The 19,026-nt window shown below is 40.5% G+C and overlaps 2 protein-coding genes across 2 annotated transcripts in view; both read right to left on the reverse strand.

Annotated features, from left to right (window-relative positions):
* PNLDC1 (PARN like ribonuclease domain containing exonuclease 1) overlaps positions 1-10,698 on the reverse strand; it is a 29,227-nt gene extending 18,529 nt beyond the window's left edge. The window contains exons 1-8 of the mRNA XM_042463287.1: positions 10,065-10,698; positions 6,733-6,787; positions 6,555-6,628; positions 5,076-5,109; positions 4,821-4,944; positions 3,792-3,877; positions 2,384-2,484; positions 1,087-1,166 (exon numbers count right to left, since the gene is read on the reverse strand). Of these exons, the coding sequence (XP_042319221.1) occupies positions 1,087-1,166; positions 2,384-2,484; positions 3,792-3,877; positions 4,821-4,944; positions 5,076-5,109; positions 6,555-6,628; positions 6,733-6,787; positions 10,065-10,140 (630 nt within the window). The 5' untranslated portion in view covers positions 10,141-10,698. The remainder of the gene's footprint in view (positions 1-1,086; positions 1,167-2,383; positions 2,485-3,791; positions 3,878-4,820; positions 4,945-5,075; positions 5,110-6,554; positions 6,629-6,732; positions 6,788-10,064) is intronic.
* A 2,936-nt stretch (positions 10,699-13,634) lies between these two features.
* On the reverse strand, positions 13,635-16,544 carry MRPL18 (mitochondrial ribosomal protein L18). The gene is made up of 4 exons (XM_042463275.1): positions 16,371-16,544; positions 15,240-15,414; positions 14,259-14,493; positions 13,635-13,847 (listed from the first exon to the last, which is right to left on the reverse strand). Exons 1-4 carry the CDS (start codon positions 16,435-16,437, stop codon positions 13,761-13,763), a joined length of 564 nt encoding a protein of 187 aa, XP_042319209.1. The 5' UTR covers positions 16,438-16,544; the 3' UTR covers positions 13,635-13,760.
* Positions 16,545-19,026: the final 2,482 nt, after the last annotated feature.

The raw sequence follows: 19,026 nt of genomic DNA on the forward strand, positions 1-19,026 counted from the left end.
GCAACTTGTTCGACTGTAACACTGTTCAATCCCTCAAGAACCTCAGTAAACCTTCCCGAGAATATGAACTGTGCAATATGTCTTGGAGGAAAAATAAGAGGCTTAAACGAAGAAAATCCATGTTACACCGAATACAACCAAATAGAACTGTCCTACAGAATGGCAATGAAAAGAGACATTTATCAACATTGGATAAAATGTCTTGACATCTATGGCAAGGAAAGAGTCAACCAGCTACTGAAGGGAGGAATCAAACCAGCCAATGTAATTCCACCAAAAATAAATATATGACATTGCCAGGCAAGAATGGATCGATAACAAGGACTATATATCTCAATGTGTCGATCCTAGAACCTTCAGAAGCTCTTCAAGACCTTCCCTTGAACACATCAACCATTCCGACATAAAAAGGGAACCGCAGCATCCTACATCATCAATCAGTAAAAAAGGAGCTGACGGAGGACCTAAAGATGTCAGGGAGCAGCGAGTTTTCATCTCTTCTCGCATACCTAATCGTGTCACTGGGAAGTTATTTCTTGTTAACAAAAATGCTAGAGATTCTGTGAAAAGTAGACTGGTGGTGGACTTCTCTCAGTTTTCGAGAGGTAAGAACCGAATCAAATTCCCGAGATACTGGAGCCCAAACCATCGGGCCTTGTCCCGTCTTCTCCCTCGAGGAATGTATAAGATCTCCTTGGATATGTCTGAGGCTTTTTATCATATTCCTCATCATCCTGAGTCTGCCGCTCGCTTGCTTGTATCTGATGGAGAACGGGTATACGGAATAGAGAACTCGGCCTCAGAAAAATGTCTGGGAATAAGATACTGCCTCTCCCATTGATTGTTTGCTGAGTGATGTTGTTGACCTTCTGGTTTTTTTTTTGTTTGTTTTTAAATTCTGCATTGGATTTAATACTTTTTTAAGGAGGGGAGGGCACCAGGGATTTTATATGTGCTGTATTTTTAACTTTGTTAGCCACCCCAATTGTTCTCAGAGGGGCAGGATACAAATAAAATTTTATTATTGTTATTATTATTATAGCAAGTCAGCATTCCCACAACTAGGTGCTGTAATATTAAACTTACTTCATGTCCTTCTAAAGGGATTGTCCAAATATCCTTGATAGCATGTCTTAAAATCAGTTGTATTTCAAACATCTGGAATCCTTCAAGAAGAAACAACACAAATAATATGCTAAGGAGCTATCGCTATGTAGCCACAAGATATTTTAATAACATAAAAATGACAAAAATGTACAGTACTTTAAAAATGTATTTAAAAGAATAATTCACTGCAATGATATTACTGCTCTCCAAGTGGGAAGGAAACTGAAGGCACTATACCAAGTTATATATGAGTTTATCAGAAAAGGGAAGTTGGAAGTATAATCCAATGGCAATCCGAACGCAATCATGGGGTTTAACGTTATTGCGTAATACACCGCCACACACAAATTCGGGCAATGGGAAGTCAGTCCGAGCACCATCATGGGGTTTCACGTTATTGCGTGATAAACTGCCACACACAAATTCAGACGATGGCATGCTATTTTTAGGCAACGAGGAGCCAGTTCGAATGCAATGAGCATTCGGGTAATTTCGCTAAACTAGCGAGTTTACGTGAATGCGTTCTGGCCCCACTTTCTTTTCATTCGAAATTAAAAGAAATTCCTCACATGTGATAAACTCCATAGTTAGCAAGTTGCAGGAAACACACTCAGGAACAGGATAAATTGAAGGCACACATTTTTTTTATTAACCCTGTTCAACACTCTGGGCCAGTCCAAACACTCAAGAGACATGAAACAATCCTCCTGAGATGGTACCACACAGGCAAGCAGGAACTGCAAAACTTAGGCCCTCTCATATAAAAAAAATTTCCCTACATGTTGCAGTAGTTTCAGAAAGCAGATACTAATTTTACTATCTCATAAAAATGTTAGTTTCATACTGAAAATAAGATGAATTTGAGCTTTATTTGTGCTTGCAATTCCTACTATTTATGCTTGCAATACTAAGAGGGCTATACTATAATGTATTTTCTAAACTTGTTGAAGACCTGTATATAGACAGGCTTTTATTGACATGATTCTTTGTATATTAGGGATGAGGAAAAGGAAGATACTGTATAATCCTTGCAAGGATCAAGTTTGGTCAAGTCTACTTGCATATCCTTTTTAAATAGATATATTACATTCAAAGTAGATTACAACAAAAACTGACTTTTTAGTAGATCAGTACCAAAGGAAATATGCATACAGTAAATCTGAAGCAAAGAAAAAAAATTGTTACCTCAGAGAAAGGGTAAGTGAGCCATACATTTAAACAAAGGATTGTGAGGAATGAAATCAAAAGGTGAAGAGACTAATTTCATATGTCCTACCATATAGATCATGCAGAACCAGGCAATCTTTCTCTTCTGCTGAAGATACCCAGCAAGTTACTTCTTCAATTACCTTCTTCAGCTTGTCCTTGCCAAAACCACTTGAGTATGAAGAACAAGACAAATGTATGACACTGTGGTCCAGTTTGAACTCAGCCTTCTTAACATCCTCTTTGCATCTCAGAGCAAAGTGAAGATTTGCAAAGGATATACCCTTACTGTTGATAGTTGTGGCATCTCGATAACACTGGCCCTACTGTTAGGCAGAGTGATACATCTGATTTTAAGTATTATGACATTCTTAAGTTGTTTAATTTATCATTATTACATTTTAACCCGCCAGGAATGAGAAAAGGCATTGTGAGATTTTCTGCCTCAGGTCCCAAAATGCACAGCTGGCTTTGGGTATTCTGCACCTTGATTTTGGGGTGCACCTTTTGTTGTGTGCATCATTTGGTGTTCTGCCTCAGGAAACAAAACTGGACCAGAGCCCTGCAGCTGACTGGACCTTCAAGGTTTTGGATGCTGGTATGAGCCTAAAGGCCTTGCTACAAGCCTTTTAAGGATCAATCAATCAATCAATCACACACACCCCAGAACTGTGTCTACAGCACAATGACTTAATGGTGTTTTATACTGCATGGGCTTCATCAAGAGCAATTTGCTTCCCTTCTTAGCATGGATTACAAATTATGGCATGTGTATGCGCTCAGACACTCTTCAGCTTCTTTTCCAGTTACAGAATTAATAATAATAATTTAATAATAATTTGTTTTATTTATATACCGCTATTCCAAAGATCATAGCAGTGAACAGCAAGTAAGCTAATTAGCAAGTAAGCTAATTTGCACCCAACAGTCTGGGTACTCATTTTAGCGACCTCGGAAGGATGCAAGCCTGAGTCGAGCTTGGGCCCTTTTGCTGGTCTTGAACTCGCAACCAAAAGTAAGCACAAGCTGTAGGGTAGGAATATGCAAGCAGACAGGAAGTGGGAGATATGGAAAAAGAAGGTAACCAGGGAGTATGAATCTAAGCAGTAAGATTGAGGCTGGGCATTGAAAAAACAAATGTTACAAGTTATAACAAAGGAAAGGAAAGTAAGGGAAATGAAACTAGTGACAAGCAGGAAAGGGATAAAGAAAGCAGCAATGACGAGCTGAAAAAAGGGAGACAATGATCAAAGTCTGAGATCTTGAGTAGAGGGACTGAGGAAAGGACACCACAGCCCATGGAACGTGGGAAGAATAAGGGACTCAGAAAGCAGAATAGCTGCAAGTTATTGGGGTGTCTAAGTGCACTATAGTATATAATACGTGAGTGAGCTGCAGAAAAGTAGATTTTCCAAACGTACTAATTCAGACTGGGGGAAACCAACTACACAAAAGCATTAGTACAGAGGCACTTTTACCTATGGACCATTGAACTACCCGGTAAAAGATGTTCAAATCTTTTCTCCTGTGTTTCATTCATGTACGGAATTCCATCTTTAAGAAACTGGAGAAAAAGAAAGGATGCAATTTTTATGCTGAATTGCATGGAATCTACAGTCATCCCCTGCCCATGCTTTCCATGGCAGTATTTGTCCTGTACTTAAATCAGGCAGTATTCACCAAAATCTCAACAATTTATTTTAAAAAGCACCCTCCCAGGTGAAGGCTCCAGTTGCCTTTCTTCAGCTGAGCAAGAAGGACACAATAGAACAAAAATCAGTTCTCAACCGATATCTGTTGAAGCAAAAATTATCCTAAATACAGTTTCATATTTTAAAATAAAATCTCTCTTTAAAAAAAACCAAACCCAAACATTATGTTCAAAAGAGAAAAACAGTCTTTCCACCCACCTTTTAAAGCAGGAGTGAGTAATATGAAGCATTCCAGAAGTTTGTGGTTTGCAGCCCCCATAATCCCTCACTATTAGCTATGATGGCTAAGGTTGATGGGAGCTGCACAATGGAGGACCACGAATTGCCTACTTTAAAACCTTCCATAAATACTGTAATCAATGACAGTATAACATAAGGTTTTAATCAAATTTTTAAAAGTAAGTACCATCTTTAAAAACAAAGAGCCACGTTACATTTTTAAAAAATCAGCGAAGTGGTAGGTGAAATGAAAGTGTAAGAAACAGTCTATCTGAAACTAAACAAGAAATGAGCCAAGCTAACCTTCTTTGGGTGATCATTCTAAAATCCACCACATGCTTAAAGTGCTTGACCCAAAGAACCCAAAATCACCTACTTCAGCTGAAAAAGTCAGTTTTCCATACCATTCAATTCACAATTAGATTTTTAAAATATCTCTGTGGGTATTGCATATCAATAGGATTTAAGATTAAAGGTAATCAAAATAAATCTTTCTGAAAAGGTTATTGTGTCTAACCTCTCCCAAATTTAAGTTGTATTTGTCTAGTCTATTTGTAAAATAATAATAAAGCGTACCTTGTTATAGTCAAAACCATAGTGAGACAAGAACTGAATGCTGGATGCTTGGAAAGAAAATTCAGAGTCCATTTGGCCGAATGTTATGGGGAAGAGGAAAAAGTTATATGAATGGGCCACATACCTGTAAAAAGGTTAATCAAAATGACAAATTATACTTATTTATGACAGATGACATCCAAAAGGAAGCCTTAAAAATATAGTTTCCCATCAGATAAATATAAGGCTTGATTGAAAAAATAGCTTACTACTTACGAATTTGATGTTTCATGGCAAAATATTGACAAACCTGAAAGAAAAAAAATCACACAAGACAGTCTCATACACAGTGATGCCTCGATCACAAATACTTGGTCTACTACATCACTTATATATAACTATGCTAGAGTCATTCCTACCCTCTTAATAAGGATGTCACATGAGGTCATTTACTGAAAAAGGCTATAACAAACATTCAGATGAAACCTAAAGGCTTTTGGCATTGAATATTGGTACTAAATACTGGCAGTCCCCATAAACGTAAATTGTTTGATAACAGCCTATTTATGAGGACCATGTTACACATATACATTGATTCCACAAGTACTTTTTGGACCCACTTCCTATAATATACAATAATTCTGAGACTGAAAAGAGATACATACAGCTAAAGTAGTTTTTACTCCTGTATCACTAAGTAAACATGGAGTTAAAGGGCGGTAGAGTATTCCACAAAAAGGGGTATTCATATTCTCATTTCATCCCTAGCTTTAATTCTCTGCAGAAGATTCATTTCAATAGCACAAAGACAAAAGGTACCTCTGGCGGGATACAAACCGCCATATACTGTAGTATGTATTGTATACGTACTAGGGTTAGGAAGGGGCGGTGCTTCCGCACCCCCCTAACCCTAGTACGTATACAATACGTACAAGATGGCGGCGCCCCTTCCACATGGGCGCCGCCATCTTTACGTACTGGACGCATAGCGTCCAGATGTGTCGCAGCGCCTATGATGTCGCGAATGCGCCAGCGGTGCCTCGCGACGTCATCAGTGCACCGCGGAAAGAAGCTCCGAAATGGAGCTTCTTTTTTGCTCCGCGCGGGAGCCGCGCAGTTTGGCTGCTGTGGCTCCCGCACGGAGCAAATGGCGCCGGCGGGGGGCCGCCGCAAAGCGGCGGTTTGTATCCCACCTCTGTTGTTTTTTTAAAAATATATATGTTTCATTACTCTCTTTACATTCCTTAGATATGGTATAACACTCTTAGATATATACTTTGTCCCATCTTCCTTGATATGGACACATCTCATAATATACTGAATGCGTGAACAGCCAGTTGTCTTTTCAGTCTTGCTTTTGACTTTTATCACTGCATTTCCATGCTTCCCCTTGTTATGCTGGGAGAGAAACCCCTAAATATGATACTATCCTGTGTATTGGGACTGGTGAGTGGAAAAATAGCAAGTACACAGCACTTTAAAACAAATTATTGGAAAAAAAGCATGCTGGGGAAAACATGGTATATTCAAAAGTACTATATTTAGATGCTCCACAGCCACTCAGATAATCCTTTCAGCTTGTCAGCTTGTAATGTGGACATGGAACTTTAAAATTATCACTAAAGTAGAAAAAAAGTTAAGCATAATGGCCTCTCTGATCCCTTTGTCCATTCCCCTCCCACACCTGCTGTGCTGAGCAGAGTATTGTGCATGCTGCGAGACTTCCACTGTATTTCAGAAACCAGAATTGCTCACCAAGCTGACTCACGGCAAACTGTTGTACGTTCTGTCTGGCTTTTCGATACCACTCAGCAGGGGAATCAAAAAGACTAGAAGAGACAAAAATCATGATGTCCTCTCATGTCTTTGCATGCTCTTCATATTTTTTCTGCACACCCGTAAGTGGAAAACTAATTTAATCAAACAGGCTTACCTGAGCTGTCTATCTAGTAAGCTTGAATGTAAACCTGTGAATTCCATGTCAAGTCCTGCAAACACAGCAAACAGATAGAACTCATACAAGGACACCAAACTAGATGAAAAAGAAAGGGAAGAGGAATCTAATTGCAACTTTAATAATAATAATTTTTATTTCTATGTCCCGCCTCTTCCAAGGATCGAAGCGGGATTACATCATTAAAATAATACAATGCAACTTAACAGTCAATAAAATACTAATAGTGAATTATACATCCCCATTAGTTCCTTAAAATCTCCAAACATCAATTCATATACCATCATACTTAGAGAGGGGGGGTCTTAATCATCATCTCTATACCAAATCCGATGGGAAAGCCTGTGGAAGAGATCCGTCTTTAGTGCGTTCTTAAAGGCATCTAAGGTAGTGATAAGACAGATCTCCTCTGGCACACTATTCCATGATTTAGGGGCTGCAGCAGTGAATGCTCTATGGGAAGTTGTGGTTAATTGAGTATTACTGTACAATGTTCCAACAAATTCTTCCCCGATGTTCTGAGTGTGCGGGGTGGATTATGTAGGGAGAGGCATTCCCGCAGTTAACTCAGGCCCAAGCCATGTAGGGCTTTAAAGGTAATGACCAACACCTTGTATTGTGCCCAGAAGTTTTATTTAAGATTTATTTATTTAAGCAGGGGTGATCAAATTGCAGTCCACAGGCCACATGTGGCCTATTTGACCCAAAAGTGCATCCTCCACAAGCCACCCTCTTGCTCCTTGAAATTTATTATTGTTAACTGCCCAAGGTCAACTGACTCATGGTGGCCCTGTGGATGAAACATCTCCAAGACCTCCTGTTCTCCACTGATCTGTTTAGGTCCTGCATAGTCATTCCTGTGATCTTCCTGACTGAGTCCATCCTTCTGGTGTGCGGTCCTCCTCTCTTTCTATTGCCCTCTACCTTTCCTAGCATTATTGCCTTTTCTAGTGTTCTGTGCCTTCTCATGATGTGGCCAAAGTACAGCAGTTGCCCACCCGATTTTAGCCTTTATAGATCTTATTTTAATTCTTCAGATGCATTGATGGAATGGAACAAGGGAGCTGGTAGAGGAGAACAAGTCTCTTTCTCTCACTACTACAAAACAGATCAAAATTCCTACAATTACTACTACAGTACAACTTTTTAAGTTGTGGGTTGTTGTTTTTTTTTTACATGTATGCTATACATATCCCATCTAGCACAAATGTTACAAACTCACATATTTATAACCTATGACTTACAATTCTAAAAGCAACCATTTAGTATGTATGTATTCATTCTCTTAGGTAAGAATTGGGCACTTCAGCAAGTCACATACTATACAGGAATTAATAGATTTCTTTTCCAGTATCTCAACTGCTGCAATGGATTCTTATTAACATGATTCTGATTATGTATGTCTAGGCACATACCTAACCCAGAGAGGCTTTCTGTCATAATCTTGGCACTCCACATCAGTGGCCATCATTTAGAAAACTCTTTCTATCTCTCACCATGCAGTTTGCACATACACGCCAAATGATACCACACACTACTCATTAAAGCTCTTACGTTTTGATTAAGGGTGCATCTACACTGTAGAAATGACACAGTTGACACCACTTTAATCCCTGTAGATCCATCCTATGGAATCTTGGGATTTGTAGTTTTACATTGTCTTTAGTCTGCTCTGCCAAAGCTTTAAAAACCCTACAAATTCCAGGATTCTGACCTTCTGATTTTGTTGGAAAGCAATGTCCATCATCCCTTATCACTGGCTGTGCTGGAGATGTAGTCAAACAATACCTGCTGCTTAAAACATGCCTAGCTCAATTACTTTATTCCACTTTTCTGAAATAAGCTGACCCCACAAACCTTAAGCCTGCCAACAACCATCCTAGGGTGAGTCTACGCTGTAGAAATAATGCAGTTTGGCACCACTTTAACTGCCACGGCTCCATCCTACATAACCCTGGGATGTGTAGTTTTGTGACGCACCAGCACTCTTGGCAGAGCAGGCTTGCAAAACGGCCAAATCCCAGAATTTCATAGGATGGCACCACAGCACTTAAAGTGGCGTCAAATTGCATTATTTATAGTGTGCAGAGAGACGCAGCTGCTGAAATGAGTTTAAGGCTCTGGATTTTAAACCTAAGCACCAACCAGTCCCACTGAGTTCTGTGGGGGCTTACTTCAAAATAAAGATAAAGCAAAATTGGGCAGTGGGCTGTTATTATGCTGGGATAATAGCTGGGACTTCTTCAGCAGGAAGGGTCCAAATAAATAATAAATATTATAAAATAAATAAAAGTCAGTGTGGCCTAGTGGTTTGAGTGCTTGACTGCGATTCTTGAGAAGGCCAGGGTTAGTCTTGTGGTAGAATGGTTAAAATTCAGAATTTTACTGGCTCAGAAGTTAAAAATTATAGTGCTAAAAATGAGAGCAAAAGCTGTTATTCCAGGTCATGTCAAACATTCTGTTTTGGAATGTAAACAATTTGGAAATGGCTCATAACTTAAAATTTTAACCCAAATAAAAAGAAGTACTGCATAAACAGTTTAAGGACAGTGAAACAAAACAAACAGATAAAAGACTGATTGACGTGGGATAGAGACATATGCTAGGATATCCTATGAATATACAGGGGGGTAAATGTTTAATTCAGTGTAACCAATGAAAATGTGATTTGTAGTTTCCTTTGTTCAAAATATACTAAAAAAGCTTGGTTCGTTTTAGAATTGTGGTCCCAGAATTTTCATTTGGGAAGAATGCTGAAACTAAATAAACTAAGGCCTGATACAGACAGGCCAAAATAAAGCTGCTTCGAGTCACTTTGCAAGTATGCTGTTTAAACGATACATGCATCCTAAGAGTCCAGAAGCTTTGGTGCAGCTTCTGGCCTTGTAGGATGCAAGCATCGTTTAAACAGCATACCTCCAAAGTGACTTGAAGCAGCTTTATTTTGGTCTGTCTGTTTGGGCCCTAAGTTTCCTTTCCAATCGACTCCTTCGTCTCCCTGCTGATTTCGGGTTAAAATTCTGGTTTTAAAATAATCAATAATCAGTAACAGTCTCAGCTGGGGCCATGAAACCTCACTGGGCGACCTTGGGCAAGTCACACTCTCTCAGCCTCAGAGTGAACAAACCTTGAACACATCTTGACAAGGAAAGCCCATGACAGGGTCTCCACCAGACAGAAACGACTTGAAGGCACACAACAACAACAAAACAACAACAACAAGAAGAGCCCCACTTATGAAGGTGGTGTCCTCCTTCCTCTCCCCAGCCCCAAAAGCTCTTAGGAAGGGCTCTTCCATTTGCCTTCCTCACCAACAAAGTCACAGCCAAGAATGAGTTCCTGGAGCCTGGGCAGCTTTTCCTCAAACTCCCCCGCTCCCACATCCATCTTTTCTTCTTCTCTTTCTCCTTCTTTTTCTTCTTCTTTGCCTCCCTTTTCTCCTTCACCCTTCCTAAGGGCTTCTGGCCTAGGAGCCCCAAAGGAGCCTGCTCTCAATTTGGAAAGACTTCCCTATCAGGTGGTTGCATGGCGGCCCTCTAAATTGCCTCCCTGCTGCTCCTGCAGCTGCTGCTTTTTATAGGCCTACCTTCCCCCCCTCATTAGAGGGTTTCTGTTCTGCACAAGAAATGGAGGCTATTGGAGAAGAATAAGGGGACATGACCCAAGGAAAGCTAAAAACAGCCATGGAAACAGAAATTAATGCTTCTTTGTCATGCTCAAAAGGGAGAACATTAAAGAAAAATGAAGGGACATCAACCAAGGGGGGAAGAAAAACACAGCCATGGAAATAGAAAGTCATGCATCTCAATCATGCTCGAAATGGAGAACATTGAGGAAAAGTGGAGGGACATGACTAAGAGAAGCTCAAAACAATCATAGAAATAGAAATGCATGCTTCTCAGTCATGCTCAGGATGGAGGACATTGAAGAAAAATGGAGTGACATGACCAAATAAAAGCTTTTTTTTTTTTAAAAAAACACTTATAAGTGTGAATTTTTGCTTTTTAGTCATGCTCAGAATGGAGAATATTCAAGAAAAAATGGAAGGACATGGTCAAAGAAAAGTTAAAAACACCCATGGAAATGTGAATTTATGCTTCTTAGTTGTGTTCAAAGTGGAGAACATTGAAGAGAAATGAAGGGACATGACCCAAGAAAAGCTAAGAACAGCCATGGAAATAGAAATTCATGCTTCTCAGTCATCTCAAAATGGAGGACATTGAAGAAAAATAGAGGGACATAAGTCAAGAAAAGAACAGTCATAGAAATAGGAATCTGGGCTTTCAGTCATGGTCAAAATGGAGGACATTCAAGAAAAATGGCATGACCGAATAAGAGCTAAAACACTCCTAGAAATGTAAATTCATGCTTCTTTGTCGTGCTCAAAATGGAGGACATTTTGGAATTCCTCCTGGACAGAAGGCCGAAATGGAGGACATGGCCTGGAAAAGGAGGTCTTTTGGACATCCTGCAAGAAAGCTACATTCAGTCTCTAAGGCTTTTGCCACATTGCAAAATTCATGTAGTTTGATAATGCTTTAACTCCCAGGGCTCCAGTTTATGGAGTCCTGGGATTTCTAGTTTGTTGTGACACCAGAGCTCTTGAGTTTGCTGTCATTTTTGATTTATGGTGACCCTAAGGCAAACCTATGGCAAGTTTCTTCAGAGGAGGTTTGTCATTGCCATCCTCTAGGCTGAGAGAGTGTGACTTGTCCAAGGTCACTCAGTGGGTTTTCACGGCCGAGTGGAGATTCAAACCTTGGCCTCCACTGCACCACACTGGTTCTCAGAGAGAGAAGGCTAAATATCTCACAAAACTACAAATCCCAGAATTCTATAGCATTGAGCCAGGGCTGTTAAAGTGGGAACCTTTAATAATCTTTTTGCAGAAACAGAAGGATCAAATATTAACTGTAGGTTTTGAAAATTAGTAGGAATAACTAAGAAATAGAAGTAGGAGGAGTTGGACTGGATGGCCGGCCATTGAGGTTTCTTCCATCTCTGTGATTCTAGATGTGTTCCTGGACTGCCTCAACAGAAACTTTGCTACTTAGAGGCACAAATAACATGGAAAGAATAGGGAGAGATTCCTGCATCACCAAAAGAGAGAGAGAAAGAGAGGAAGAGCCATTCAAGCTTTCAGCAAACTTTTTATTCAAAATTAACAATATACACATGTGAAATGAAACCAGGTCAGATAAGCCTTGAATAAGTAAACAAAAGCATTTTGAATCTTCTACAGATCACTTGAAAGCTTCCAAAATACATCAAGGGATTTCTTTTCTTTTCTTTTGATTTCCATTTTGGTGGCAAACTCTAGATCTACGCTTTTCCAACATGCCAGGCAGGCTAATCTGTTTTCCATTTTTCTTTTCTTTACCTTGGGTTGTAGGTAAGCATATACATACCTAAAATAGAATCCCATTCTCTCCCAGGTGAAGCTTTACTGCATTGTTTGTTGCAGACACACTGCTGCAACCGAACACCAGAAGTCTGCCTTTCTCCAGTCCCCTGCCACCATCCAACCAATGCCAGATGCGCAAAAATAAAACAAAAACCTAAACCAAACAAATCCCCAGCCCTGCTGGCTAGAGACTAGACAAGAAAAGAACAGGGGGCTGGGCTCCTGTAAAGACTTTGTAGGAAGGAGCTTATTCGTCAGAGGTTTTGTTAACTGAAGTATACGTTTATTTTTATTTCATTTTGTGTGTGCGTATAAACATCTACACACATAACACAATCACATTCATATAATGGAGCTGCTTTGGGAAACATATTTTATATCAGATGTGTGCCAATATTTAGTAAGTAATCCTGGTTACTGTTTTCAAACCCTGGTCTGAATAGATCCAAAATCAAGTTCCATAGAGTTCCCTGTTGGCTCAGAAGTACCCACATGAAATGCAGTAAGAACTTAAGTCTCTTTGGCAAATAATAAATAAACTGGTAAACATAGTCAAAATTCAAAAGATGTATACTTTAAAGGCACCATATCCTGTTTGATCTTGGAATCTAAGTCAGCCCTGGTTAGTACTTGGATGGGAGACCACCAACAAATACCAGTAGGCCTTATTTCACAGGAAAAAGTTGGCAAAATCACCTCTGCACTTTCCTTACTTTAAAATTTTCTATGAAATTCATGGAGTCGCTATTAAATCAACAGGCAAATTGAAAGCATGTATGTATGTGTGACACACAGAGTGATATATTGGAATCTTGTGTGACTCTAGAATGGCAGATTGCCTAAAACTATTCAATTGTATTTGAGACAATTTACTGTCCTTGTGTTATATCATGTGGGGATGTGGAGTGGTGGCTCCTTTCTGGCTCAATGCAATCTGATTTAGTAATTTTGTATCAGAAACATCTTAGATATTTGCAAATTGCAAATAAGTTATGTATTTTAAGCTTTACTCTTGCAATCTGGAACTTAACTAATAGTAAACTTAGTTATATCCTGCATACTTTTACTGAAGATGAAAAATTATAGCCAAAAATAGACAGATATTTACCATCTATCTTACGATGGTCAGAAGATCTTAATACTTTAGCCACAAAGTGTGTGTTGTACAGATACCAATTCCAAGAAAATATTCTTGGAACATAGAGCCAGTTTATGTTAAGCCTAGTTTACAATCCTCCCTCCCTCCCTCTCTCTCTATATATATATTTCTCTTTGCCTCTTGTTTTCCTTTTTCTAGAAGAAGGGGTACTTTATATTTGAAAGGGCTTATGAAATTTATTTGAAAAGAGAGCAGGAAACTGTCAAAGTGAGAAGGAATACACCTGTTTTGAAATCCAACTAGCTGCATGAGTTTCCAGGTGAAGTCCACTTTTAGGTAACACTAGCCAAAAAGAAAAAAGACATCAACACCACTCTGTCTTTACATTTTTATTTATCAAAATGAACTTTAGTATTATTAAAGCTCTGAAATAGATTATTGTTATTTGCTCTGCAATGGTAGAGCAGCCGATAGTCTATTCAAACAGTATTTCTCATGGTCTTCTCATGGATCTTCGATTTGTTCATAGATTCTTCGCGCCTCTTTCAGAATAATACCACCTTCTGTCATAGCATTTTCAAATCTTTTGACCTGTTTTAAGACAAAAGAAACAAGTCAAAACCTTTATTCAGCCACTTAATAGCATTTTCTTTTGCATAAAGAATGGTTTTTCACATTTCTTACTGCATTTTTTTCAGAGAAGTTTCCAACCTCTTGCATAAAATACAGTATTTCTAATTGTAAGACTATGAACCAAATGCTGACATCTAGCACTCCTACAAGGAGAGAAACTGTTATTTCCATCATCTAAAGAAAGATGGGTTATAAATCCAATAATTAAAGGAGCAGGTAAAATAATTACCATTACAGCCAGACCACATCTTGCTGAAAATACAGCTGTCCTTCAGCTGCGGTAAGAGGATGAATTGTGGGATGAACTGTATGTTGACTTTTTAAATTAACAAAACCCTAACCCTTCACCCCCGAAAACAATCTACTTGCCGAATCAGCACGTTTTTCCCATGGAATTGTAGCGCCAAAGTCCACAAGGCCAATTCCTGCTTCAAGACAACGTTGTGCTAGCACACGTCCTACATTCTCACATGCCGATAAGCATGATGTACTATGAAGATGTTTCTTTATGGCCCACTCCCGGGTGGAAGCAGAGACTAAGATGTGACCACTACAGTGCTCAACATAGGCCTCCACATGGTTCTGTGTTCGCACAAGTCGCAACCTGAATAGCAAACCGAGAAAAATATTATCATGATTTTAGTACAGAAATCAGAAACAAATTCTCATTGCTGCTGACAAGTTCTCCTGTGAAACTAATTTTAAGAAACATACACCTGACAGCCTGAAACTACAGCTCAGAATAGCTGCATTACACAAGAACAGAAAATATTGTGAAGAGAATAACAAGCCCTAAAACAGGTGAAATTATGGTTTTAGTATAAGATTCTCTAGATTTGCAGAAGACAGCATTGGATAAAATGGAACTGCTTCTTTTTTGTTATTGTACACCTTTAAGTCATTTTATATTTATGTCAATCCTAAAGTGAACCTACAGCCAGCGTGGTTTGGACATTGGACTATGAGTCTGGAGGCCAGGGTTTGAATCCACACTCAGCTATGGAAAGCCTCAACCTCCGAAGAAGGCAAATCTTGCCAAGAAAATCCCAGGACAGGTTTGTCTTAGGGCCACCATAAACTGGAAACAACTTCAAGGCACGTAACAACAAAGTGAACCTATCACAAGGTTTCCCTGGTATGTTTTTTCCAGAGAGAGTTTGGCTTTGCTCTCCTCTGCAGGTGAGAGGCTCATGGTTGAGCAAGGATTCAGATCCTGGTTTCCCAGAGTCCTAGGCCCACACTGAAACCACAACACCACTCTGGCTCTTAGTTTTTTGTTAGCAATAAATTCACAAAACAACAACCAGATATTGGTAGAACTCTGCTGTCCTATATTTTTTCCTAACCTACCTATGCCAATATTCCCGTTTTGGCCATGTGGTTTTCCAACCCCGCTCCTTTCTTGCCACACCCAAGCGTTCCAGATTACGTGGATTCCGGTTAGTGAAGTCAGGAGCTACAATCTCATTTTCTCTTGTATCCACTTCTTCCTCAGCAGATGGAATAGCAGAGCTGTATCTAAGCCCTTCAAAGGAATAAAGAAAAATACATGACATGGACGTTTAAAAGATACTGAAATCCAAACTCATGGACGTATTACAACAACAACCCCTTTCATTATAAACAACCCACCCCTTTCCCATTATTCCTCTAATTAAAACTATATAATAGAAAAACCACTCTATCAAGCCTCTTACATTTGTATTTTTCATTCTGTACCTTTACACACTACTATAATAGCATTTGCTGCTGTTGCTGCGTGTTCAAGTAATTTTTGACTTATGGTGACCCTAAGGCCAACTTATCATGGGGTTTTCATGGCAAGTTTCTTCAGAGAGGGATTGCCATTGGCATCTTCTAAGGCTGAGACAGTGTGACTTGCCCAAGGTCACTCCAGTGGGTTTCATGGCTGAGTGGGGACTCAAACCCTGGTCACCACAGTCATATGCTGCATCCAGCAATAATCTGGTTTGATCCCATGTAACTGCCATGGCTCAATGCTATGGAATCCTGGGAATGGTAGTTTCATGAGACATTTACCCTTCCCTGTCAGAATGCTCTGGTGCCATGGCTGTGTGCGTTTCTGACTTATGGTGACCTCATCACAGGGATTTTCTTGGCAGGTTTCTTCAAGGGAGGCTTGCCTTGGCCATGAGGCTGAGAGAGTGTGACTTGCCCAAGGTTGCGCAACTAGTTTTCCATGGCTAAGCTGAGGCTGTATCCACACTGCAAAAATAATCCGGTTTGACACCACTTTAACTGTCCTGGCTCAATGCTAGGGAATCCTGGGAACTGTAGTTTATTCTGGCACCAGAGCTCTCTAATAGACAAGGCTAAATGTCTCGCAAAACTACAGTACCCAGGATTCCCTAGCATTGAGCCAGGACAGTTAAAGTGGTGTCAAACCGGATTATTCCTGCAGTGTGCAACATTAATGTAAATAGATCTCAATTTCAAAACCAAACCCCAAGAGCTGCGTACCTGGACCGGCTTCCCGGATTCCCCTGGCCGTAACTCCCAGCCGCAAAGTCGGCTTCCTCAGAGCCATCGCTCCTGGAAAAACGTGGCCAGGGACTGGGGCACAGCTACAAAACACCGGAGAACGCCATTTTTACTATGGGAAGGGAGTGCTTCATTACGTCGCTACGCACGCCAGAAAGGAATGGCACGCGCAAGTTTGACCTTGCTTCTGATTGGTCCCCTTTGCTGGCCACGCCTCCTTCCCTCTAGAAAGGGCCAATGAGGCTGCATTAACGTTTCAAGAATAATCCACTTTGACCCCCCTTTAACTGCTGTGGCTCAAGGCTGTGGGATTCTGGGATTTGTAGTTTTGTTTGACACTTGGCCTTCTCTGTCAGAGAGCTCTGGTGCCATAGCAAACTACAAATCACACCATAGGACTGAAACACAGCTGTTAAAATGGTGCCAGCCTGGATTATTTCTGCAGTGTGGATGCAGCCAAAGCTTGAACGGAACTGTAGACTTGTACATTTTAAAATATTGAAAGAGTGTATTCGCACTGCACAAATAATCTGGTTTGACGGCACTTTAACAACTATGGCTCAAAGCTATGGAATTCTGGGATTTGTAGTTTTGTGAGACATTTTGCTGTCTCTGTCAGAGAGCCCTGGTGTCACAACAAAGTACAAACCCCAGGATTCTATAGCCTTGAGCCATGGCTGTCAAAGTGGTGTCAGACCGGATTATTTCTGCAGTGTAGATGCACCCCACATCAGTGTCTACTTTCCAGATAACTTTTCCCTTCTGTCCCTGGAAGGAATAGCAATGAAATCTGCCCTTTAGACACAAATGGAGGAATCGAGAATGTTAAGAGCAGAGCGGAGACACAACAAACACAGCTGCTGCGAAACCTTGGATTGCAAGAACAGCTGTCCCTTGCTCTCCTGCAGAGGATGTTTAAAAATGGTTTCTGAATAGCAGACGTGAATTACTCATTCAAAGATAGAGTCTGTTAGTCTGTATAATCAGTATGTAGAGAGATCTGGTAGACTAACCCTTTGAGACTAACTGAAAGAAGTTGGCAGCATGACCTTTCACAGACTTAAGTCTACTTCCTCAGATCATGCATATGGACTGAGGAAGTAGATTTTAGTCTATGAAAGCTCATGCTCTCAACTTCTTTCTTTCAGTTAGGTCCAAAACACACTGCAGATATATTCCAGTTTGAGACTGCTTTAACTGCCCTGGCTTGGAAATTCTGGAAAATGTAGTTTTGTGAGTCATTTAGGTCAGAGAGCTCTCTTAGGCCACAATAAACTACAGTTCCCAGGATTCCCTAACACTGAGCCAGGGCTGTTAAAGCAGTCTCTCAGTCTCAAAGGTGCTGCAAGATCTTTCTACACAATGAATGACTCACGTTGGGAAGCCTGTCTTAGCTTTTCAGAGCTCTAAAGATGTGACAGAACCTGCAGGTTAAAGCATTGACTGGTGGTAGCCTCAGCTGGACGCCTCTTCTTGTGTCTTCACACTGATCTCTATGGCCTGATCTGCACTGCAGAAATAATTCAGTTTGACACCGCTTTAACTGCCTTGGCTTAATGCAGCGGAATTCTGGGATTTGGAGTTTGTGGGATATTTAGCCTTCTCTGTCAGCTCTGGTGCCACAACCGGGGTGACTGCAAAGGAGCACAAGGCATTGCAAAATGTAGAGCATTAAAGGAAAACGGAGGCCGTTACAAAATAAAAGCTTTAAAAAATTCATCCTTTATTGTCATGCTCAAAATGGAAGATATTTTAGAATTCCTCCTGGACAGAAAACTGAAATGTAGGTGTACATCGGGTCACAACAAACTACAAATCGGAGGATTCCATGGCAGTTAAAACATGGCAGTTAAAAGTGGTGCCAAATCATTTATCCAGTGGATGCACCTAGGATTGTTTTGTAAAACCTGTTTGTGTGGAGATGCATGAAGTGGTGCCTCACAAAACTACAAATCCCAGGATTCTGTCCGAATGGAGCCGTGGCTGTTCAAACAGTGCAGATGCACAACCAGTCACCAATCTTTTTGGAAGCTATCCAGTTCTCCTCAGCCTACTCCAAACGAGGACTGAGGAGCCATTTCCCAGTATGTCATTAGCTTCACCCAACGCCATATTATTAACATTCATGTTGAGGCTCAGGAAAATGTCCTTTTAATCTAAAACATTTCAGGGGGGGACAAGACATAAGCTATACTTTTTTGTGGGTTTTTTGGGCTATTTGGCCATGCTCTGGAAGAGCTTATTCCCAAAATTATTTCTCTCAAAAGCATCACTTTTGGAGCACGGAAACACTTGCTAGAACAGCGGTCCCCAAACTGTGTGCCCTTTAATGAGATTTTTTTGGACTCCATCTCCCAGAAGCCTCAGCCACGTTGGCCAATAGCCTTGCATTCTGGGAGCTGAAGTCCAACAAAACCCCTTAATAAAGAGCACAGTTTGGGGAAACCACTGTTCTAGAAAGTACTGGAACACATTCAACCGCCTCGCTTGTTGCTACGCGACGGTAAGGGGGCGGGGCGAAAGGAACCTGTCTTGCCCAACGCCCAATCACAACCCACCGCTCAAGACGAAGACTACGTCACGCGTTTGTGACGGGCGTTCGGATTGGCTGGCTTTCTTCGGCGCCGTTTGAGCT

The sequence above is a fragment of the Sceloporus undulatus genome, chromosome 1 (assembly GCF_019175285.1).
Source record: "Sceloporus undulatus isolate JIND9_A2432 ecotype Alabama chromosome 1, SceUnd_v1.1, whole genome shotgun sequence".
Taxonomy (NCBI): Eukaryota; Metazoa; Chordata; class Lepidosauria; order Squamata; family Phrynosomatidae; genus Sceloporus; species Sceloporus undulatus.